Raw genomic sequence first — 25,000 nt, forward strand, 5'->3', positions numbered from 1 at the left:
TTTCAAAGAAAAAACTGAAAATGGTTGCATGCAAAATAATTCCTTAACTCTGATAAACAGAAATGTATTCCAATTCAACTACATATCTTCAGAAATCACCTAATTAGTAAATAATCTGCCTGTGTACAAGCTAATTGCACTGGTCAATGGCAAATTTTAAGCAAATGGCTTTGTTTCCCTAAATGTCTAGAATGTCAGGTTTTTGAGATGTTTTCATTTTTTTGTTTTTAAGTTTGACCTATAAAAGCTTGCGCAATACGATTTTGCGATGTGTTGTAATTTATAGCTACAGTATGACTAGGGATATGTATTGTTAAAATGTTATCGATACTACTACTCTTAACGATACTGCTTAACGATCTGGTGCCTTAACGGTGTTCTAATCTGTACTTTTTGGAACAAATTATGATATTAAATATATAAACAATTTAGTGCAAAAGTAAACAGTGGTGTAAAGGAACAAGAACAGAGCAGAACAAAGCAGTTAAAGGATCTGTATCACAGTATTTTAAGCCTTTCCTCAGTTAACTATAGGCGTATTTATGATCAAATCTTACCTTTGACACCATGGTGATATAATTTCTTATGAAATATGACTTCTTTTTTATTTATTTTTAATTTTAAAGAGCTCAGTATTGTACATTCAGTAATGTCATCATCATTGCTCTTTTTTATTTTTTTTTATTTTATATATATATATATTTTTTTGTATGTGGGTGAGTATGTGTATGTGCGTGCGTGCGTGTATTTGTTAGCTCACCAAAAACCTATTAGAAAAAATCCCATACCGTTCACCTAAACCGAACACCGCCGTCAGGAGACCCGAGGGGACCAAAGAAAACAAAGGAAAGTGAAATCCAGCACCGACCAGACACCACCCACCAGACACCACCCACCGGGCCACCCACCATAATTCTTCCCCAACCCCAGAAACATCTAAATTCCAACAAATCCCAAAAAAAAAAAAAAAAATCAGGGAGACCTCAAGAGACAGAAGGAGAGACTGAGGAAAGGAAGGAAGGAAGGACAGACGAAGCCGAGTGAGATCCACAGACACCAGCCACCCCAACACGGCCCGCGCCCCCGACCCAACGCAGTAGAACGGGGCACTGCAGGCCCGCCAGGCACCCCACCGGCCCACAACCCCCGCACCCCCCACCCACCCCCGCCATCCACCCCAACCTAGGCCCAGCCGCCCCCAGGTCCCCAAGCCCCCAGACCCCCCCCACCACCAGCACCCCGCCACCCCCCCCCCCAACAAAGCCCCCACCCCGACCAACCGGCAGCCCCCCGACCCCCAGCCCCCGGGGACCCCCCACCCCACCCCCCGCCGCGTGGAGGGACGGAACACCGGGGGCAGTAGGGGAGATGGGGGCACCCACCAGACACCACCCACCGGGCCACCCACCAGAATTCTTCCCCAACCCCGGAAACATCTAAATTCCAACAAATCCAAAAAAAAAAAAAAAAATCAGGGAGACCTCAAGAGACCGAAGGAGAGACTGAGGAAAGGAAGGAAGGACAGACGAAGCCGAGTGAGATCCACAGACACCAGCCTCCACCGATTCAATGACCTGAGGAGGAAGCAGATTATGTCTGAGTTTCGATAGATTCTGCTCTATACCGCGGTCCCCAACCGATGGCACCCCCACAAGCCCCCCCCCCCCAGTTGTGTGGTGCATTAAAATTGGAGGGGAGTTGTAGGGTGAAGACGGTGTTTCCACCCCACCCACCCCCCCCCCCCCAAAGTGTGTTATGTGCCCTATATGTCTATAAAAGTGTATTGTGCAAACCTAGTGTAGTGAGTTAAGAGGAGCGACCAGCCAGGAGGCGCACCCGCCCACCAAGCCCCCACCCACCCCACCGGGACCCCGGCGGGCATATGGGACCAGCCCGGCGGGGCGATAGGGCTCGCCCCCCGGATACTGGGGCCCACCGGAGCGGGGCGGGCACAACACCAAACCCCAGCCACCCCCGCCGGCCCCCGGAGTACCGAGACCCGGGCCATGGATGGAGCCCCCGGCCCAGGGGAGGGGAAGGAAGGCGTACCGGGGAGGGGGAAGGGAGGGGGGAAGGAGACGACAAGAAGGGCAGGGGGCAGCGGCAGGGCCGCAGAGAGAGGGGGAGAGGAGGAGGAAGGGTGACGAGGGAGAAGGGACAGGGAGGCGGAGGACGGGCGGGGAGAGGCGAGGAGGGAGAGGCAGCAAGGGGGAGGAAGGGGGAGGGGAGAGGGAACCACGGGGCACCCCGGCGGCCCACAGGCCCCGAACCGCGTCGCCGGGCCCAGAGCGACGGACCGCGCCGGAGCGGCGCCGCCCCAGACACCAGGGAGAGCCCCGCAATGCAGCACCCCCCAAGAGACCCAGGGAACGGCCAAGACGCAGCCGCCACCCAGCAGCCAACAGAGGGGCAGACCCGCCCACGCCCAGCCAGGGGGGGACAGCACCCACAGAATTAACCCACTGTCATGCCGTGAATCCGAATATCAACCCCTAGTGCCCATCGGAGGCGAATCCGCTCGATCCCGCTGGCAGCAGCCGGGTTCCTGACTATAAAAACACAACCATTAGTTACAAATTGCCAAATACAGAAACATCAATGCAAGTTATCACGCTGCTGAAATATGACTTCTATTGGCGACAATTTTTTTAACCCGGTGTCGGTACCAGATGTGATCGGGCTGCTAGGTCGTAGCGGGGTCACCTTCCAAAGCTGTCATGCTACATGACTGGCTGGAAATGATCCGGTTGACGTCAAACATGGGAAAGAAAATATTAAAGATGTAATTTAAATAACAAAATGTATAGACTAAAGTTGTAAAAACATTAATAAACCTAAGAATATAAAAGCAAGATATATTGAATAAATAATAAAATAGATCAAATAAATGACAAATACACAAATTAATTTACTGAGATGTGACAAATATTATCAGTTTAGATTGCTATTGCGTTCCTATTATCATTAATTATTTTTATGATTTATTGTGATTTGTGAACTGCTAAAAAAGAAACCAAACCAAAGTGAACACATCTGACTGCATTTCGTTAGCGCTACTTTACTGACGTCATCGGCAAGCGCGAAGCCTCGTCAATCTATTTTATTATTTATTCAATCTTAAAGCATCCTGCTTTTATATTCTTAGGTTTATACAATTTCAGTCCATACATTTTGTTATTTAACTCATTCACTCCCAGCCATTTTCACTGAAGCAATCCCCTTCGCTCCCGGCTGTTTTACTGGATTTTTACTGATTTTGCAAGGCCCACAGAATATTGTGTTCTATTGCTATAAAACCATAGAACCTACCTAAAGAAAGATTAGAGTATGCTTGTTTGTTCCGTGCCAAAAGCGGACTTTTTTTGTTTGGTGCGGTTCATATTGACACTGCTTTTTGCAAGTGAACTATATTGCGTAATCACGTTGACATGCGTGACTAGGGCGGAATGCATAGCAAAAACCCAGAAAAAGAGGAAAATATTAAATTCCTATGTGCTGCATTACTGCTCTACATATTTGTGGCATTATTAGATGCAAAATATTTGGGAGCGACGCAGTTTAAAATCTTGGAATCGCGTCGTCGAATTGCGTGTAGTAACGTGAAGGATACGTTGTGCTCCGACCCACAACATAATGACAGCAAAATAACTAAACATAATACAGAGGATTATGTATGAATTTAGCACAACATTCACTACTGGGCAATATTTTCCCACAGCGATGCTTGGCTATGGTGGCTTGTTAAGACCAAAAAGGCGCATGTGTCCTGCAGTTGGTGCGGATCAGCCGTGGTTCAGACTACGAAGCGAACCGCACCGAGTGCGTTTGGAAGCAAACCGAAGACCACCTCGAAAAGTGGTTCTCGGTCCGCTTGATCCACACCATGATTCGTTTGTGTGTATTCAGCACCTGCACAAAAGGTCCGGATCAGCGTGGGAACTGAACTCTGGTCCATTTAAAGCGTACCAAACAATGCAGGTGTGAATACACCCTTAGACAGAATGTTTACTGATAAAGGTTACTTTTGTCACTATCCTGTGAGCATAGAGTTCTCAAAGAAAGTGGGCGTGTGTTTAGTCCGCATCGGTGGTGCATGGGTGGGTTCTAATTGCACACGTCACAGATTGAGTACCTGCTCGTTTTCTTGGGTTGGGAGGGGCTGGTGGTTGGAAAGCAGAATGACCTAGAATTTAGAGGGGCGAATGGAGGAAAACACCACTTCAGCTGTGTTTTTGGTGAGTTTGCATATTAACATTCAAAAAAGTTGATTTTTCATGATACTAACCCTTTCACAATTGTTCTAGAAGAAGATCATCATCACTGGCGTGCGCAGGTAGACCCCTAGTGGTGCTCATACTCTTGCCCCTCTGCCCTCTCTCAAAAAAAGTGCCCTTTGGAAATTATTATATATATATTTTTAAATAAACACTTTACTGAGGACAGGTCAATGTTGACACAATCTTTTAGAAAAGCTGCATGATTAATCATGTTTGAAAAAACCCCCAATATGCATCCCCTGCGTACGCGCACCCGACCTAGCTCTCTCGCTTGCTTGCTTCCTTTGTCACGTGAACGCTAATTACCCACGGTCGCGGTGTGGGACAGACACACACATGCATATCCTTCCCCTTCTGCTCCACCCCAGCCAGGTAACTGTTATGAATCCAGTGAAATTGTATTGTTTTGTTTGCCCTCTATTCCGTACTTTATAATCATTTTGTTGTGAAGTAGCATATCTCATACAGCACAAACAACTGAGCATAAATTAGCTGATATTAGCCACCTAGTTTAAAAAGCTATATGCTAATTCAATAATAGATAACGTGATAACCACCACATAGTAAGACTAATGTCGGTGAAAAGAAGCTCTCTGTGATCCGTGCATTGAAAAGCATTGGACTTTGGATCATTGTAATTTGATTTGTGGGGATTATTTTGACTTCAAAATGTGATGAACTGTTGTTTGTGTCTGGTTTGTATTATGCTAGTAGTCACAGGCAAAAACAATCCAATACGTTTTCGGTGATCGAAGCATTTGCATTGAGTTGCAATTGTGGAAATATCAGAAATGCCCGGATGTTTGGAATTGTCAATTGCCTGTGAAAAATACCCTTTTGCCTTCTTGTAATGACAGCAGTCAGTCTTATTCATTCTCATGCCATTGGTCTGTTTGTTTACAATTGGCCTATTTAATTGGTAATTGTAGCATAATGCCTAGAAAGGAGAGGCTGAAAAGGGGAAAAGAAAAGCACCTACAGCAAACAGTCAAGGGAAGCATCTCTCTGCTCTCTTGGATGAAATCAAAGACGCATGAAGATGAAAGGTCAGACTCAGAGTTATCCGACATTTGCAGACATTTCCGAACATCCGGGCATTTCTGATATGTCAGCAATGCAACACAATGCAAATGCTTCCTTTATACTGTGAAAACAAACGGCAGATTGTAATGGTTTTTCCTGTGACTATCATACAAACGACATCTCATCACATTTTGAAATCAAAATAATCCTCACAAATCAAATTACAACAATCCTAGTCCAACACTTTTCAGTGAGCAGATACATTTCATTCACCAAATTGACGGCCATCTTGACTTGTGACATCATCTCGGAATTGTCAGTAAGGTATATTCCTTGTGCGCAAAAGTCCCCCCCAAACACACACACACACACACTCGGAACACTTGCACCCCAAAATCTCTGCACTGATCTCTGCACTGATCATCATAGTTACCATACAGGGCGTGGGGTCAGCCGTTGTATGCTAAACAACTTGTTGCTATTTCTGTCGCCCAATGAAAAGTAAGGGGAGGACTGAATCCCTCCATTCCCCTTCGTGCATGACTAGTGAGACTTAATGTTTACGGCTGTTTGGTTGAGCTGAGCAGAGTTTATATGTTAGGATGTAACGGTAGAAATAAGGCTAACCCAACACACTCCACACGCAACAAGTATAACCACTTAATTTTAAGGCATGATAGTAGAAGGGCGGGAATCTTTGGACACCTCACGATTCGATTATGATTACGATTTAGTGGCTACAATTCGATTATAAAACGATTATTGATCATTTTTAATTTATGTATATTCATGCCCTTTTTACAATACACATTTCTATTTGTCTCACTGTGTATTAATCACTTGGTGCAATGGATCAAAATACTCGTGGTTTGTATCAGAGCACGGATTTGAGTCACGGATCAGAACATTTTTCGGATCAGATCAGAAGATAAATAGAACTTTGTCTTCATTTATTTTATAAAACATGTTTTCCCCATTAAATAAAAAGATTCAATTCAAAATGTCATATATGTCCATTTAGAATGTAGGAACACAACAATGCAATATGGAGCAGGACACCTTCTTATATTATACAAGGGCCATAAGCATGTATTGTATCCTGCCTTATATTGCACGTAAAGTTGCATTCCTAAAATCTAAATAAGTGTTTTATAAAGAAAATGAGGGATGATGTTCTAATTATCTTTTTTCTTTTAAAGAAAAAAAAATTCAAGCTGCAATTTAAGGCACATACTCTTCTACTTGGAGAATGAATAACAAACTAGCCTATGTTCTGTCGGATCTTGCTTACCTTGCAGACTCTCCGTTCAAAGGGTTAAAGCTCCCCTTTATCTCCACCAGCAGTAACACGGTTGAAATCAAGGAGTTGACGGGAGCTCTCCAAGCCGGCTTCGAGAAGGATTCGTTTAGGTTCTCACCGCCCCAGTTTTAGAGCGTCAGCCCGGTCTCACTTCAAATAAACCCTTACTGAGTATCCTTTTCGAAATAAGGATATAATTTGAACATGCCCTTTTTACAGCGGCTCCTTCTCTAAACGATCGGTTGCACTTGTTAAGACCTAAATAAGTTCAGGTGGTTTGGTGAAACCCTCTCGGGCTTTTTCCTTAATTTAAATTAAGCCAAAGTAACTTTAAAGGTTCAGGGAAAAGCAGTTACCGATGTTAAGGTATAGTTGTTCATTCGCTAAAAAGATCTAAGTCGTTATCAAGAGTATGGCTACGATAGAAATAGGGGTGAAAAAGAGATAATGAATACCAGGACTTGTATACCTTGCTGCTTCTACACTTCACAAATCCACAAAGGAATTGTAACAATCATATTTAAATTAAATTTAATAAATAATTAGAAACTCTGCTATTGTTTAGAAAAATCTAAAATAAAAAAATCCTATCAGTGAAAGTTTATACACTATCGAGTTAACTTTGTCAAAAGTGAATAAACTCTCAATATTACTTTTAAGTAACTATCTCAACTCTCAAAGGCTATGTTCTTTTTCAATTAAGTCGAAATACTTTAAATCTAGTTAATCTCAATTCTAGATAAAGTTGCTTACTATTAATTTGCATAGTTATCTCTAAACTATCTAACAGTAAATTTGTATTAAATCTATACCTTTGGTAGTATAAAACAACCCAAAAAGTAATTAGAATTTTCAAAAGTATTACATTTGGTTAATAAATCAGTAAAGTGGATAGCAATGAACAAATTATAGAACAATTCTTAAATTAAAAACGATTTCCATTATTAATTAATAACTGAGTAAACTGGATAAAAAAAATTGTAAATTATAAAATAATTCTTAAATCCCAAAAAAATTCTATCGGTTAATAACTGGGTAAACTGGATAAAAATTAGTAAATTACAAAATAATTCTTAAATCCAAAACAATTTCCAATATTGGTTAATAACTGAGTAAACTGGATAAAAATGAGTAAATGATAAAATCATTCTTAAATCTAAACCTCTTAATATGGTTAACTTGTGATAAAGCAAGGCAAATCGCTATATTCAATAAAAGAAAGTAAAAATGAAATAATAGTTAAAAATAAATAATATAAGTTTCACTCATTGGAATCAAAACCAATTACTCACAGTTTAGATAACTCCAACTTCAAGATGTAAAAAGAGAGTAAAACTTCAGAACTGAAGAAAAGGCGCAAATAATGTTGAAGAATTGTGATCCTTTTGGGTGAAATAAATCGGGTAGCTAATCCGCTTAATTCACAAAAGTCAAATAAAACTTGGGCAAACTGGCCTAAAATAGGAGAAGAGGTTTAATCTAATTTAATGGCTCCCTTTTCCCTCAGCTAAAGATTTCTCTCATATTCTGCCTAAGTCCGAATATTTTAGAAGTCTCCAATATGTAACATAGTCTATTTCTCTATTTCAACCTGCTAAACAGTTGCAAATAGTGAAAACATTTCCTATGTTAATTTACCATCACGGAGGTGCGTTCCAAAAATGGTTGTTGAGGAAAAACTCCTAAAATTCTCAAAATACCCTTTTTATAGTATACATCCGTAGGTCCACCCATAAATGACATAAAAAATCACCCCATACAAGGTATCGGAAGATTTATCCAAAAATGGTATTCCTTCTTAAAGGTTACTCCCTTCATGGGAGTACATAAGTGCAACGTCACCTGTTGTCACTAATGCAGCTGTTAGCCAAACATATTGTACGGTGTGTGTGATGTTCTTGTTCAAGTACAGAACGCTAACCCAGTGGATCACATCTCAACATTTCACAATATTGCCTTATCATCAACACATACTCAGTCATTTAAACAAAATAATAAAAATATATGAAACTCATGCTTTCCTACAAGTACTTACATGTAATTACATCTGGCACGTATGTATGACAGGTCCCAATTCATGTCAAACTGACATTAAAGTACAATCATGTTTCTACCTTCCTAACATCTAGATTCATCGCAAATAAGTACTATATAGGCATAACTACCATTATTTAAAATCAAACTATTTTATTAGAGAAGCCCTTCGCCTTCTTTGTTCCACTGCGCGCATGCTCTTATAATCGTGTGCTGCACTCTGTTGAGCTCCTCACGCGCACAAACGCACTGGGGGTCAGCCAAAAAACGATCACTCATTTCAGAAGGCCAGGCTTTGCTTCTAAACCAAACAGCACATTATGTGCTAGCACTGAGAAGGCCAGGCTCTGCCTTTAAACCAAACAGCACATTTTGTGCCAGCACTGAGAAGGATCTCAATGCAAAAGTTGTTGTTTTATGAACCTAGTAAGCACTTAATTATTGCTGACTAATGATTAGGGCTATAAGACTACGTCAGGAGTGGCAAAATATTGCAAAATATGACCATCGGTCTTGAGGCCTCAAACTACAGGTGTTAACCATAACCTGAGCTTCAACCTACATTTAACATAACATCCTTTCTCATGACATGATGTTGGCACACCCTTAATCATCACAACATTGTTACATCAATTTTTGCAACACATTTCTGATAGCACCCTTGAACATGATGATACTTTGTTCCATCAGTCCAAATGAACTATTCATGTCATGTCATACATGTTACACGACAGTTCACATCAATGAAAGAGGCAAAGAAAGAAAGCAAACCCACAGTACTTTCAAAGTAGCCAGCTGTGCACTCACTGCTAGTAACTAGCCACTATCCTCTAAAACCAGAGACTTGAGCCAAATCACACAATGACGGCGTAATTAACTAGAGGTTCTTTAGCGCTCTGAATCATTAATTTAATATGACTTCGGGATGGCAATGTATTGGTGTTGGCATGTAAGGCAATAAAAAAAAAACTACGATAAGGCAAGCCAAAATGTCTAAAAGGCAAGTCAAGCTTGCCGTCAGTAGGTCACACAACCATGCGGGCCAACTTCAAAATGAAAGCGTACTAAGGCTATTGTATCGGCATCAATGTTTTCTTTCTTGAGCTTTATTTTCAAGTTAGCCTTTGTTTGGGCGTCATGTTATGTTATTGTACATGTTTGTAGCTTCCTTGACAAGTCTAAATGATGGCATCAGCGCACACATCAGATGAAACTGTTGCTTTTAATTTGAGGTGCCCGACTTACTTAACTCATTTGCTCCCAAAAACGCATAAATACGTTCCATTTTATATATTACCAAACTACCAAAGATGTATTTATATATGTTTTTTTATGCTAGAGCATACAGAAGGCTTTGATGCAGCCTCTGAACTTAAGAGGGACGCTTAAAGAATGGTAGTTATTACAAAAATGGCCAGCAGTTTGCAGCAGAGTATAAGCGATCAACCAGAGCCATGTTGCAACAAGCTGTTTTCCCCACGGTCTTATATTCTAATGCTAATTGCTGCCAAACAGAAACCGATAGAAATAAACTTTTTCTTCCTTATTAAAGAAGAGACTCTAATCTTTCTTTTGGTAGGTTCCATGTTTTTATAGCAATAAAACACAATATACAGTATTCCCTCGCTATATCGCAGTTCACTTTTCGCGTTCTCTCTGTTTCGCGGATTTTTTTGATTTTTTTGTTTTTTGCATTTATTAATTTTTTTACAGTAATGTACATATTTTAAAAAATTTATGAAGGTTTGAACATTGATAATGTTTAAACAAGAGATAAATGTGAGAAAATGTAAGTGCCTCGATGAGAAAAGTGTATAAAATGTGCGGTGAGGGGTTTTAGAGCCTTAATATTTATATAATAAATGTAAAACACAAAACTATCTACTTCACGGAATTAATTTATAGCGGGTATTTTTTGGAACCTAACCCCAGCGGAAAATGAGGGAACACTGTATACTTTTTTTGCTGATGAAAGAAGAGACTGTAATCTTTCTTTTAGTAGGTTCCATGTTTTTATAGCAATAGAACACAATATTCTGTGGGCTTTGCAAAATCAGTCAAAATCCAGTAAAACAGCCGGGAGCAAAGGGGGTTGCTTCAGTGAAAATGGCTGGGAGTGAATGAGTTATGGACTTATGCTTACAAGTTCATTCATGCTACTTACATTATCTACGAGGTTTTTCAAGTTCCTCTGCTACCATCGTAGTGAATGTGGGCGGTGGTCATCCATGTTTGTTTTCGTCTGCATGCGCCGCATGTGTCGGCGTGTGCGCTTCCCAAAGTGTCCCGGAGATGACGGGTACAGCGCTTCTGAGTTCCACAATATTTTGAAGATATATTATAGTATTGTATTGTACTATATTACTATATTACTATATTATTATTATCTTTATTAAACATTTTAATAATTGAACACGTCTCTCAGTAGATGGGTCAAATGCAGAGAACGAATTTTACCCCACTTAGGTGGGTGTGAGAATCAGTGTTACTTTAACCTTTAATAATCAAAATTTGGCACCAACTCCATCTTGCACCTATTCTGGACTCTTTGGCTCTTTGGTTTGGTTAGTGTATTCCTCATTACAATTACCTCTTGGAGAAGTCATAATAAGCCACTTGCGCGATAACTGTTTACATGGCATGCCCAATAAAACATGAAACTATATACAGTAATTGTGTGGTATCTGTTAAAGCAGCCATTGTTTGTCTATTGCTGTGACTTAGATGAACATCAGAAATCCAGGTAATTCCAAAAAGTTCACATAACCTTTCTTGCAACTGTATACATATGTTCCATCCATCCATTTTCTTAACCGCTTACTCCTCACAAGGGTCGCGGGCATGCTGGAGCCTATCCCAGCTGGCTTCGGGCAGTAGGCGGTGTACACCTTGAACTGGTTGCCAGCCAATCGCAGTATACATATGTTAAGAACAGCATAATGCTAAAGAAAACCATAGAATCTGGTTTTCTCTGCCGTTAATTTTTTTTTTGTAATTTGTAGGATGGGACGATGAAGCTGTGGGAATATGGAACTGGTCAGATGCTCCAAAGTTGGGACTTGAACAACCTGGAAGAGACACACGATTGGACACCGAGATTGGAGAATGAAGGGGTAACTGTTATTTAAGGCCTTAGGCCCAATTCACACAGACTGCGAAACGGACGTGGTGCATCTTCTGTAAGGCTGCCGCAAGGAATAGAAAGCATTTGAGTCTACCTGTCAATGCACACCAGCTGCGGTGCGGAACTGATGCGGCGCTGCGGAAGGTTTCCGCAAGCGTTCTATTGTTTCCGGATTCCGCATGCGGATTTTTAAAATTTATTTTTTTAATATATTTTTTTTTAGAGCAAGCTCAGTATTGTTCATTTGGTAATCTTACTGATTCGACATGTCATCATCATTGCTCTCTCTGTTTTTCTTTGTATGTGCATGTGCGTGTGAGTGTGTGCTCATTAATTCACCTAAAACCTATTAAAAATCCCATACCGTTCACCTAAACCGAATACTTCAGAATCCAGCTAGAGTCGTGAGGTTGTCAGGAGACCCGAGGAAGGATAAAAAAGAAAAGAAAGAAAAGTTAAATCCGCATGTGGATTTTAATGAAGCTGAAGAAATTACATGAGCCGGACAGGAAGTCAGGGGTCGGCATCAAGGTAAATCCGGTATATTTCAAAATAAAATTGCAAACTCGTTTTTGGGGGGGAGGGAAGCTAGCTACATAGCATGACATTAGTCGGACATTTAAAAGACAAAAAAACAAGCTCAGAATAAATTAAACATAACAAAATAACACTTTTAAAACACAAAATGTACTTACCCATGGTAGAAGAGCCATGGTAGAAGTCCCAGAAATAATGTCCAAAAAGCAAGGCAAGCGTGGCTATTGTTTACCAATAGGACTCTATATGCATGGTTGTTATTGCGTGAACTCAACTCTCCAGCGTGAACCCCGGTGAATTGCAGTCCGTGCGAATGCCGTATGGAAAACGGTCCGCGTCCTTTCCGCAATCAGTGTGAATTGGCCGTTACCATGAGTGTCAAACTCGCATCACTAAGGTTGGGCATCGTTGGAATTTGAACTGTTTGTGTCGATTCCGGTTCCAAATAATTGACCTTTCGCAAGAGGCTCGCCCCCTTCAATTCACGCTTCCGGGTCCGACATCCTACTAGACACTTACAATGGAAATGAATGTACCGGAGCTTGTCAGTGAGTGTTTTTGGAGCAATACAAGCGCAATATCTTCCAGATAGAAGCAAAAGGGTCTTCAATATGCAGTGGAAGGATATATTCTTAATATTAAAATATGCAAAAAAGCGGACTTCACAACTATTGAGGCTAACGCATACAGGTCTCAAGATAAGTCTGAGGTAAACAACAATGGAGTTACTTTGATGTAACAAAATGCTAGGTTGAACGATTAAAACAAAATGAGTTCAAAGTGCCTATTATATGTTCACTCAGTGTAAATCAATGAAACATCACTGAGCTCCTAGCATAAACTACCTTCAAGGATGGCAAGTTACCCAGCTAAGATTAATAACAATGATCAAGATAAACTGTGTATTTTTAAGAGGTGTCTCGTCATAAAAACTTGCCGAAAATGAGGAAGCACTTGGCGATTTGGGTGATGAATGGCTGATAATGATATCCTGATAATATACAATATTAAATCATCTTAAGTATAACTTTAATGTCCAACTTTGCGGATGATCTTGCTTCTAGAGCTCAAGTGAATTTAACAATGGAGCTAAAAGCTGGCTTTTAGCTCGTTCGGTTGCTAGTTGGTGATATGGCTTTAGACGAGCCCATTGTAGCTACTTTACAGGCTCTTACCTTGAAGCAAACGTAGGAATGCTTAATCTTGGAGACATTTAGCTGGGGGTGAGTCTGTCCACACTGTGTAATCCATTGAAGACATTGCTTCACTTTGTGGAGTCCTCATGTCCGATTTACACAATCTATGGGCACATCGCTTCACTATTTTTGCTTGTTGGAGGTCCATAACTTGTTGGAAGTCCATAACTTGTTGGAACTTTGTTTGTATGGTTTAATTGAAGCTGACAAAAGTTTTGTGGATCGATTTCACAATGGATTTAAATGGAGCGGAGGCGAGCTTGACGGACCTTGACCGTTTGGGGGCGTGGTCAGGTTTTGAGCAGCTCACATTACATTTTTTTTTCTTTTTTTTTCTAAAAGAGCTCAGTATTGTTCATTCGGTAATGTCATCATCATTGCTCTTTTTTTTTTTATGTGGTTGACAATGTGTATGTGTGCGTGCGTGCGAGTGTGTGTGTATTCGTTAGCTCACCAAAAACCTATTAGAAAAAATTCCATACCGGTCACCTAAACCGAACACCGCCGTCAGGAGACCCGAGGGGACCAAAGAAAACAAAGGAAAGTGAAATCCAGCACCGGCCAGACACCACCCACCGGGCCACCAACCAGAATTCTTCACCAACCCCAGAAACATCTAAATTCCAACAAATCCAAAAAATCAGGGAGACCTCCAGAGACCAAAGGAGAGACTGAGGAAAGGAAGAAAGGACAAACGAAGCAGAGTGAGATCCACAGACACCAGCCTCCACCGATTCAATGACCTGAGGAGGAAGCAGATTGTGTCTGAGTTTCGATAGATGCTGGTGTGGTGCATCTGGCATGCATGAAAATCTCCACCAAAGAGGGGAGCCGTTGACCCCTGCCAGGACAGAGGAAGCGCAACACCTCAGGGCCCCCCAGGCCGCGGCAGCGCCAAAGGACGACCCCCGGGCCCCGCCGGGGCCACCGGCCGGAGAGCAAACCCAGGAGCAGGAGCGCCCCCCACCCCAACACGGCCCGCGCCCCCAACCCAACGCATCAGGACGGGGCACTGCAGGCCCACCAGGCACCCCACCGGTCCACAGCCCCCGTTCCCCCCACGCATAACCCAGCCCCAGCCGCCCCCCAGCACCCCCCACCCCCAGCACCCTTCTTACAACAGTCTGCAAACGTCTGGGGATCGAGGAGACAAGTTTCTCAAGTTTAGAAATAGGAATGCTGTCCCATTCTTGTCTGACACGCGTCGCTCTAACTGTTCAACTGTCTTGGGCTTTCTGTGTTACACCTTCCCCTTTATGATGCGCCAAATGTGCTCTATAAGTGAAAGGCTGTAATACAAAGCTGGGTAATTATTCTTCATTGATAAGTGTCCTTTGTGGTCCCGAAGGAAAGGATGCGTAGAAGGTGTCTCGCATTACAGTAAGTTTGTGGAAGTACGTCACTCCAAAAAGACCTCAAAGTGCAATTTAAGGCACAGCACCTTCCTTTAAACATGGAGAGTAAATTACAAATTAGCCTTGGTCCAGAATATTGAAAAATAATTTAAGTAAGCCATCACGTACCAGCTGTCAAACTCACTAACAGCTATCAGCCAGACACTCGTTGGTAAAGCTAACAGTTAGCCACTAGCCACTTACCTTGGAGACTTCTGCCGTATCATATGATGACAAGATAATTAATTAGCAGTTTTTTAGCGTCCTAAATTAGCGATTGAATATGAGTTTGGGATCGCGTTGTGTTGATGTTGGTTGCAACTTTAATGTCAATCAAAGCTACGATGAACTTCTGAACGTCTAAAAGGGAAGTCAAGCTAGACATCACGCTACTTCAAAGTAAAAGTGTACTAAGGCTATTTACATTGCCGTCAATGTATTACTGTATTTGGTCAACTTTATTTTGAACTTTGGCTTATCCTGTTACGTTGAGTATGTTTTAGCTTCCTTGACATGTCTGAATGGTGTCCATTGTGCATGTGCACTGTTGTTGTTTTTTTCCCACCCACCCAATCCGCGGATCGTGGGCGATCCGAACCGTGGGGCCTGATCTGAACCGACCACGGATCAATGAGGATTCGTTGCAGTGCTAGTACTAGCATTTCCAATTCCATTACTTCAAACTTCATCTTTTGCTTGCAGTGTCCAAATGTTCCAAGGTGAAAAACATCAGAGCTACCTTAATAGCAAAAACCCTCTTTTGAATACGGCAGTTTTCACTACTTCTATAACAGTTCCCTTCAGTGCGCACAGCGTGCACAATCTGATTAAATAAGGCCCCTGTTTTCCGACTGGCGTGGGAATTTTCCTGGAATAGCTGGACAAAGTGGCGGGGGAGAGTTAAGTCTGGTCTTTCCTATTTAGGCTGCTCCCCCCACGACACCATCTCGATAAGTGGAAAAAGATAGATCAGATGGATTGTAATTGGCATGAAGAAATAGCACACGAGTATAATCTGTTGTTTTTATTTAATTCCTAGAAAGTAACTGTTTGCCACATATCCAGCTCCCCTGATGGGTGTCACATAGCTGTGCAGTGTGACAGGTGAGTGCACTTCCCTCTTAGTGAAAGTCTGAATAGGATTTGTCTGAAATAATCGTCACAGCCTTTTTACACTTTATATATTCCATTTATCATCACTATTTAATGTACCTGGCCCCTTTTCAAATTCAAATCATGCTTGTACTGTACCGTCAAACCTTGTGCAAATAAGAGTTTTTTTCTGTGATTCTGATGGATGGCCAATTTGTTCATATTTATTTTTTATTTTATTAAATAGACATGTATACATTTTTCATGTGCTCTCATTTTTCATGAGTTGAACTCAGATTTTCTGTGTTTTTTCTATGTAGACTACACAAAATACTATTTCCCTAAAATTCACAAGGTCACAAATCTCTCATTTCTTTATTTGCAGCTTCCTAGGTTGTCGCTCCTTTGTTTACATGTTAGTGCCTGCTAAGAGGACGAGGAAAATAACTGAAGCGTGAAGGGGGAGGAGCTAGAATTGTTTGCAGAAATAAGACCATCGTTCTTCAATTGTTATTTCATGGGGTTTAGCTAAAGATTACATCACAGTGATTGTGTATGATGTGGCTGAATTACCACACATGACCCGGCATAGCAAAATGAGCGAACAGTGACTTATACTTTGTGTTATGCTACTTATTACATTGTTGTTACTTGTTACATTATTACCAAATATATGAATAGGTAGATACAACATGCCCCTTTTGAGCTGCGTTCCTACAGCAACGCCAAATTGGAGGTTCAAAGTTGTTGTCAGTGAATTCGATGTGTGTGGAATGGCAACAAAACGACAAGAAAACCATTACAATTACTATTCATGTATTAACTGTGTTAAACCAAAAGTGGTGCTTGGGGTGTTGAGATATGAACAAAGATGTGCACATGTCACTTGATGCCTGTTCTGTGCAATCGTAGATGCAAAAAAAAAAAAAATAATCTTGTGCAACTCACCGTTTCTGTTCCTCTACATTTCCAACATGTTCAACTCCATCCAAACTGGTCATCAAACATCGAAAAGGGTCCAGTAAAAGTATTCCAGTAAAATTGTTCGTCCACACCGACCGACCCTTTAATTCATAAAGCTGCATCCAAGTCGCAAAATACGCACAACATCGTCAAAAGTGCGTCAAAAGGTCCTCCTCCCTCAATCGTCGCTTGAGCCAGTCATAGCGAAGCTTCTTGGTGATTGACGTATTGTAAAGCCCAATGAGATCTTTCTCGACACTACATTACAGAGTGCTACGGTGCTACCGTAGCTATAACAATCCTTTCAATCCATGTATGATTCGTTCTACGCCTTAGGGTTAAAGTAAAAAAGAAAGAAAAAAAGGGATCAGCATTGGAAAGAGCACACCTTAAATAAAAAATCTGATCGGAAGCCAACAAATCTTGATTGTGACATCGCTATTATAAACCTGTAAGGGCCATTGGGGCAGTTGATAACTTTCTTTCCTTTCTTAGTAAATAAGAACGGCAATTTTGGACAGACCGCATACATACACAAGAACTTCAAGTGATTTGAAGTCATTGTAAAATGTAAGACTGAGATTAAGACCAGGTTCAGTACTAAAGGCGTGTTCCCTTCCCTTTTTCAGAGGAACCACAATGTGAACAGTTCCAACTGCCAGTCATTATTATCACAAAACTGTCAGGCTTCAAGAAAAGCTGAACTTTATTTGGCGTTAATCATTGGCACTTTAAATGACTTTGGTCAGTTGTGTGCTGCCTCCCAATGGACATGCGTTTGTCTGAACACAGCCACATCCCAGTTATAGTAAGTGGGTGTAAACACCTGAACATTCTGTTTTATTTTTTATTTCCCTTCTAGTTAAAGGTCACATTAATGTAATTAATGTTTCTACCAGAAACCTGACATTTTGAAAACGGGTGTGTAGATGTACATGATTTACTTGGTTTGGTTAATGGAGCACAAAGAACTAAAGCTGATGATTAAAGTGTTGGATCAGATAATGTTTCCTGTTTCCTCATAGGGTGTCAACAATTCACTTTTTCATGCTGAACCAGGAGAATAAAAAGAAGGAACTTGTACCACACAGCAGGCTTTCCCTGCCACGCTGCCCTCTTGACATGACCTTTGACTCAGAAGGCCGGCTTTGGGTGCTGATGGATTCCTGTGAAGCACTGCTGAAACTCTACACACTTGAACAAGGCTCCTGGAAGGTGCATATAGCCCTACATGCATATGTTTTTTACATTTGGCATGAGTGAAAAATGAGATTTTCCATAATAAGAAGTCTGACTAAATCCAAATTGTATGTATTTCCCATAGAAATTGCATACAAAAACTTTCTACTGTTACTACCTTTTCTCATTAGTATCTGAAAATATTCAGTAACTCCAACCAAAACCTTTTTTTTTTTACTAAACATATCTCTGTCCATTTTCTTTTATTTAAAAAAATATATATTTTTACGTTTTTGGGATGTCTGCATTCAGTTTCATCCTAAAAACATAAAAATGCCAAAATAAATGACAAAAATGGACATAAGTGTTTTTCACATAGCAGGGACGATATGTTTTTATGTTTGTATGTTTATGCCTTATTGTCTTTATTAAAAAAAAAAAAAAAAGTCAGCTACAGTAAGACAGAAAATAGAAGAAACTGGTGAGGTTAAAAATGATTGATTGCCAGTCTCTAATTCTACTTCTATTCCTTGCACTTGCATCTAGTGTGAAGCTGCTACCAGTGAACTAAAAAGAGTAACTGAAGCTTTCAAGCCTCACTGGCAGACACTTGACGGTGAGTCAACAAGCCCATTCATTTATACGCGCACGCAAAGTTGATTCTAGGGCACAACTTCCCAACTTTGTAAAGATTCACAGAAGTTGTTAAAAAAATTGTACAGGGTAACACTCAGGAAGTTGTTCAAATCTTTAGCATGTTCCAGGGTTATAATAATTTGGGAATTTTCATTATAGTTAGTTTTATTTCCTCCTCAGCCTACTTGCACAGACGCTTCCCTGCAAAGTGCAATAGATTTCTACAGTTTTACATTGCTAAGTGAAGTGTAATGTTATAGTTTGATTATGTTACATTTGCAGTGATTATGTTGACTTTTAGCACCCTCAAGTAGTGAAATGTGTATTACGTCTGACTCACTTGAGTTGACGTCAGTTTTCAATGACACTCCTGAAGAGCAACACGTACTCGGTGGAGCGTTGGCCACGTAAGGCTGTAAGTGACTATTTGTGGTCAATTTTCTGTAAGCTCTAAAGAGCTAAAAAGTCAAGCCGAATTTTTGGGGGGAATTTGAATGTTGGTAAAAATGTGTTAAGAACAAGTCATTGAAGATGTTAGCCTCATGCTAGCGGACTTGAGTTTGCTAACCTACCTTGGTTGTGTTATTTACCCTAATTCAAAACGCATGTTCTAAACAATTAAAAAGTGCACTTATTGGTGGGATAATTATTTTGTGCATTTTGTGATTCATGCTAATTTAGTTATAAAACATAAAAGAGATAAAAGATACAAGCAACATCTTGTCTGTCTAGCTGGATAGAACAGTCACACATATATTGAGGACAGAACAATAAGGTTGCCACAGCTATGGCTCTCATTTCAAATACCACCTCTGACCCCTGAGTTCATGTCCCTTGTTTGGTTTTGGTCATTTCCTTGAGCTTTTTGGAAGATGTGGCTCCCCACGACTCCTCATTTCTTTAATAAACATATGAAGATATAGTGCTGCGGTGTAACTCCATTTAACATTTTTAACATTGCTGAAGTTATTTTCATAGTGGGGTAGGGGTGACTTAAGCTGGCCCCCAAGTGCATCAATGGGCCCCACTTAGCCACTGTCCCTACAACCAATCTTCTGTTTTCTTAACAGCTTCCACCAGGGCTACGAGCCGTTTTGAACATCTGCACAAGGTGACCTTTGATAACATGACCGAGTACATGAATAAGAAACGTCAACGACTTGAGGAGCAGCAACAGAAGAAAAAAAATGGAACAGAAAGACAATAGCAAGGCCAGAAAGGAATTGTTGGAAACTTAATTTGCTTTGTCATATACATGAAATGCTGTTTGAATTTGAATCGATTATTATTATTTTTTTACTGTTTTGGGTGAGCGGTGATGTTAAATGTCAATCACATGGCATCATTTTGAGTTTGGCAGATTTTTGATATGCCTCACACATTTATCCAAATCGATAAAAAAAAAAAAAAGCCTTTGCATTGAAAAAGTACATTCAGTTTCTGTGACGAGTCTGCCGACATTTGTATCTGAGAATGTTTTCAGTAGCAGTAGGCCTCTTGATGTAGGTCACAGTTCATAAACATACATTTCATAAAAGCAAAACCTTTGTAAAACAAACATTTGTAACTAATTACATCATTACTTACAGAAGGTATTTTTATTTGATTGGTTCAAATGACTACTCACCAATAAAGCCCCTCTCCTTGTTTCTTATTGTCTCTCAAATAGGGTGTGTCTTACAAGCTTTCACAAAAGAATTACGGGAAAGGGATTGGGGAAATTGTAGAACATGTCCCCTTGCAGGCAGCATTCTTCCTATTTAAACAGCAAAATAAAACAAACATTCTAATACCTTTATACTACATTATTTTGAACAAGTAAATACTAATTATTGAATACATATGTTACATGTGAATGAGATAACGTGTAAATACATTCTTCATCTCAAGGCTAGGTCCATTCTTCAAAAACCAAGTGCCATATTAAAGGTATTATATCACGGTATTTAAAGCCCTTCCACAGTTAACTATAGGCATATAATGATTAAATCTTACCTTTGATGCCATGGCGATGTAATTTAAAAATATAAAATATTAGGTATTTTGCTTAAGTAAAACGCAGAGTAAGCCCTGGATGCAGAGTGCAGTTTGAGGCATACCGCCACGTTGGGTGGACCTAAACGTTTGACTGCCCACAAGGATTTTCGACCTCGAAGCGCCTTCTTTCTTTCTTTCTTTCTTTCTTTGTTGTTAAACTATTGCCCTAGCGGCTTTGTGTGCCATCTTGTAACCTTAACCCCACCACATCACAATTACAGTATTGTTTGAACACTTTTTTGAACAACGAAAATTTAAAACTGACAAAACCCAAATACTAACCAAATACTAATCTGCTGAGGATATGTATACTGCACTTCGGCCTCTTCCTCAAATCGTTTAGTTAGCTCCGCCCCGGTTGAGTGTTTGGAATTTTCGATGCTCCATAATGTGTTTAAAAAACAACTTTACGTTATAAAACGGCGCATCATTAAATCTGCAAATTTTGTTTAAAAAACAACCTTACGTTATAGGTCGGCGCATCATTAAATCTGCAAATTTTGTTGGGATTATTATTTTTTTTAAACCATTGTGAAAAATCTATGTGGGCGGGGTCAAACGTTTAAATCCACCCTACGTGGAGGCACGCCTCGAACTGCACTCTGCATCCAAAGCTATTTGAAAACACTCGCTTCAGTAAAACCCCGCCTCTAACCGTGTGGCTGCTGCGTGCACTGCCCACAAAAGTCTGGAGCGCTGTGTTTGAGCACTCCTCTGAATGGCCACACAAGCCAGCCCTTGTGGTACAACTGCGTCTTCTTTAAATGTGTAAATTGGATGGATGTTCACTTCTTTAATAAACATTTGAAATAAATCGGCTCCTTGCCGCAAGAAATCGTAGTGAAGGAGGGGTGGAGAGGGAAAAAGGAAGAGAGAGAGAGAAAAAAAAAAACTAAGTGTAACATGAACCTAGGACCTTCACCTTATAGGGTGAGCGCACTAACCACTACACCATTCGTTCAGCTAGATTTACAAGTGCAGAAATTTTACTTGTAGTTTACACAAGTGTCAGCCACAAAACCTTTCTGGGAATTTAAGAAGCCAATTGTCATTGCACTTTGGCATTGCAAATGTGAAGGATAATTGATTGCTTTGAATTCATTTGGACAGAATGTTTACTGATAAAGGCTACTTTTATCATTATCCTGCGAGCATGGAGGCCTCAGAGAAAGTGGGCGTGTGTTTAGTCCGCAGAGGCAGTGCGGGGGTGGGTCTGCACCTGATGACTTCATAGAGTGAGCACCTGCTAGTTTTCTCCGGTTGGGAGGGGCTGGTGCTTGGAGAGCAGAATGACCTAGAATTTCTCATAGAAGGGCGAATGAAGGAAAACAATCATGTTTTTGGTGAGGAATAAGCATTTTAACATGGCTAAAAGCTCCAAAACGTTTCCACGTTAATGTCCCTTTAACTCATTTGCTCCCAAAAATTTATAAATAAGTTTTTTTTAATACTTTGTCCTTCACTCCTATTGAAAAACTTATTCATACGTTTATTTATTTAATGCTAGAGCATACAGAAGGCTTTGATGCAGCCTCTGACCTGAAGTGCTATGGTAAAGCAATGGTAGTTATTACAAAAAACGGCCAGAAGGTGGCAGCAGAGTATCAGAGATCAACCAGAGCCATGTTGAAACATGCTCTTTTTGCCAGTGTTTTCAACAGGAATGTGAATAATGATGAAACTTAGCTATATTCTAATGCTAATTGCTGCAAAATGGAAACGGATACAAATATACTTTTTTCCTTAATGAAAAAAGAGACTATTTTCTTTTGATAGGTTCCATGTTTTTATAGCAATAGAACATGATATTCTGTGGGTCTTGAAAATCAGACAAAATCCAGTAAAACAGCCGGGAGCAAAGGGGGTTGCTTCAGTGAAAATGGCTGCGAGTGAATGAGTTAAGAAAAAATTAAAAATGATTTACTCAGGAAACGCGGGACAATTCAATATAATACTTTGAGCTAATTGGGTGATGATGAAGCAACTTGTGCACGGCAACCAAACTTTTGTTTTGACCAATCACGGCAACGTCGGTAAAAAAAAAAAATGAAAAGAAAAAAACCGCCTCTCGCTATTCTTCTTTCCAAAAGAAAACTCCAGGTAATTCTGCGAGAACAGAATTGCAGAGTCCACGCATTCGTCATGTTTATTTACTGCAGCCTCTCACTGCTTTGTGATTGGTTCGAACCACCAGTTGTTCGGATCGGTGAAAATCAGCGGGCTCGGTACAAGATGGATTCTCTGGGGTTTGTGAAGTCACAAATACTGCGAGAATTCAGCTTGCAGGAAAGGTTATATACTTTGGCCATCCAAAAAGTGTCAGCCATTAGTGTGGCACAGTCAACAATAGTCAGTGACCTTGTTGAACTCTACATTTCTGGCCTTTTTGACATCCTTGAATCACATGCCCCACTAAAGGTAAGAGCAGTCTATTTCTATAGAACGGTCCGGAGTGTGTAATAATTTCCTGTATATGTAACGCCTGAAAATGTAGTAAAAAGTTCCACTTAGCTCGATCAAAAATAAATGATTAATAAATAATAAAACCAAATAATGTAATAATTTCGCCAATAATGTAATAAAAAATCGTGATTATTGTAATAACGTTTACAATAATGTAATACCTTTACCTTACATTATTGTTTGATTTATTACTTGACAGATAATGTCATATGTTTATTTTCAGTCCGACAGTTGATTTATTTAGTGTTAAACCAACTCTGCAGAGAGTTGATCAAAGTAAGCCCCACCCACTTGATTAGAACTGCTTTGCCGCAAAGACTTCTGTGATATTATATAATATTGTATCCAGTATTACATTATTATAAAATGTTATTACAATATTCGAATTTTTCATTGCATTATTTGTGAAGTTAGTACATTAGTGTTGGCTGGTGTTTGTGGATCTCACTCTGCTTCATCAAACCTTCCTTCCTTCCTTTAGTCCTTCCTCTGGTCTCTCAAGGTTTTTCTAATCTGTTGGAATTTTATATATATAAAACAATCTTATGTATTATATGTACATACTTGTTTCCCTCATTAGCAAGTAGCAACATGATTGAGGAGCAAAAAAGCAGACTAGTAATAAAAATAATGTTGTGTTGAGTGCTCGAAGGTAAGAAACTTGTCACATGGTGAAAGTAAGGAACACTTTCACTCGACTAGACAGACATACCCTGTGACTGGCCTCGAGGAGGACGAAGCTGAAGCACCCCCAAAAATGGGCTAAATACACGTCTGGTGACAATGTGCAGGAAACCAGGGGTGGAAGATGGCAAAAGAATGGGAGCATTTCAGACTGAAAAGCAAGGCGAGCACCGTGACATGTAATTGTTGTCACACAGATCGTTCTCTCCGCCGAAGACACACAGTTTTTTCTCTAACTTCTCTTGTGTCTCAACATCATCACACCTGCACTCATAGCAAGTTTCACTTAAGCATGTACACTTCACTGATGTCAAGTCATCCGAGTCAGCTTGCATGTCTGTGTGCAACATTTTTTTCTTTGTGGCTGTGAACTCTAAAGGTTCCTTATCAGACAGCCTCAAAGAATCAGAAAGCGAGTCTTCAGTATTTAGTTGTTCTTGCTCGCGTATAGCTATAGCAGTTAATGTGACTGATGATAGGTTGACATTTTCAGACATGTTGACAGTATGCTCCTTCATCTCCTCTTCCAACTCAAATATGAGTTGTTCCTTTACTTCCTTTTCAGGCTGCCGAGACAAAAAAGTGTCATTTTCAACTTTAGTCTTGAGTTGATCCAGCTCCGCTGGAACAGTCTCTGATGATAAATCACATGTATCTGCTTCAGCATGTGACCTCACAATCAAACTTGTCCTTAATACATCACAAGAGCAACGACTTTCCCCTGAGGAATTTTCAGTATCTCTGTTAATGTACAAATTGCTTCCTTCATTTTCTTCCTCCTCTTCATCCATTCCTGAGTATGTGGTTCTGTGCGCAGGATATAATGGCGTAGTGGTGGCGAACTTCTTCTGTTTGTATGTATCCGAGCAAACTGAGATCGGATCAGGGCTAGTTTCCTCTATTGGCAGAGATTTGCCATTCATGAAGGTCAGCTACAGTGGAAAAACAAAAGATAAATAGCAATTATTATTTTGTTTGTGAAGAAATTGGGGGGTCGCAAACATTTGAAAAGGGCAAAGTCAACCTTATTGTCAATCCCTTCACATGTACTGGACATACAA

General features: G+C 40.4%; 2 protein-coding genes across 4 annotated transcripts in view; one reads left to right on the plus strand and one right to left on the minus strand.

The window, feature by feature from the left end:
* The window catches only part of wdr4 (WD repeat domain 4), a 43,326-nt gene extending 22,922 nt beyond the window's left edge, over nucleotides 1-20,404 (plus strand). Inside the window, 6 exon segments of the mRNA XM_086091531.1 lie at nucleotides 11,637-11,747; nucleotides 15,925-15,989; nucleotides 17,966-18,155; nucleotides 18,666-18,735; nucleotides 19,826-19,935; nucleotides 19,937-20,404. Coding sequence (XP_085947657.1) covers nucleotides 11,637-11,747; nucleotides 15,925-15,989; nucleotides 17,966-18,155; nucleotides 18,666-18,735; nucleotides 19,826-19,935; nucleotides 19,937-19,993 — 603 coding nt within the window. The 3' untranslated portion in view covers nucleotides 19,994-20,404.
* LOC147164243 (uncharacterized) overlaps nucleotides 19,975-25,000 on the minus strand; it is a 26,905-nt gene continuing 21,879 nt past the window's right edge. For 2 of the 3 annotated variants that reach the window (XM_086091529.1, XM_086091528.1), the window contains exons 8-9: nucleotides 24,964-25,000; nucleotides 19,975-24,871 (exon numbers count right to left, since the gene is read on the minus strand). The exon at nucleotides 24,964-25,000 is cut by the window's right edge and continues 41 nt beyond it. In XM_086091529.1, the coding sequence (XP_085947655.1) occupies nucleotides 24,086-24,871; nucleotides 24,964-25,000 (823 nt within the window). In that variant the 3' untranslated portion in view covers nucleotides 19,975-24,085. The remainder of the gene's footprint in view (nucleotides 24,872-24,963) is intronic. The other variant, XM_086091530.1, reaches the window with a different exon arrangement.

This window comes from Leptonotus elevatus, chromosome 12 (assembly GCF_054856555.1).
Source record: "Leptonotus elevatus isolate MCC_2025b chromosome 12, RoL_Lele_1.0, whole genome shotgun sequence".
Lineage (NCBI taxonomy): Eukaryota > Metazoa > Chordata > Actinopteri > Syngnathiformes > Syngnathidae > Leptonotus > Leptonotus elevatus.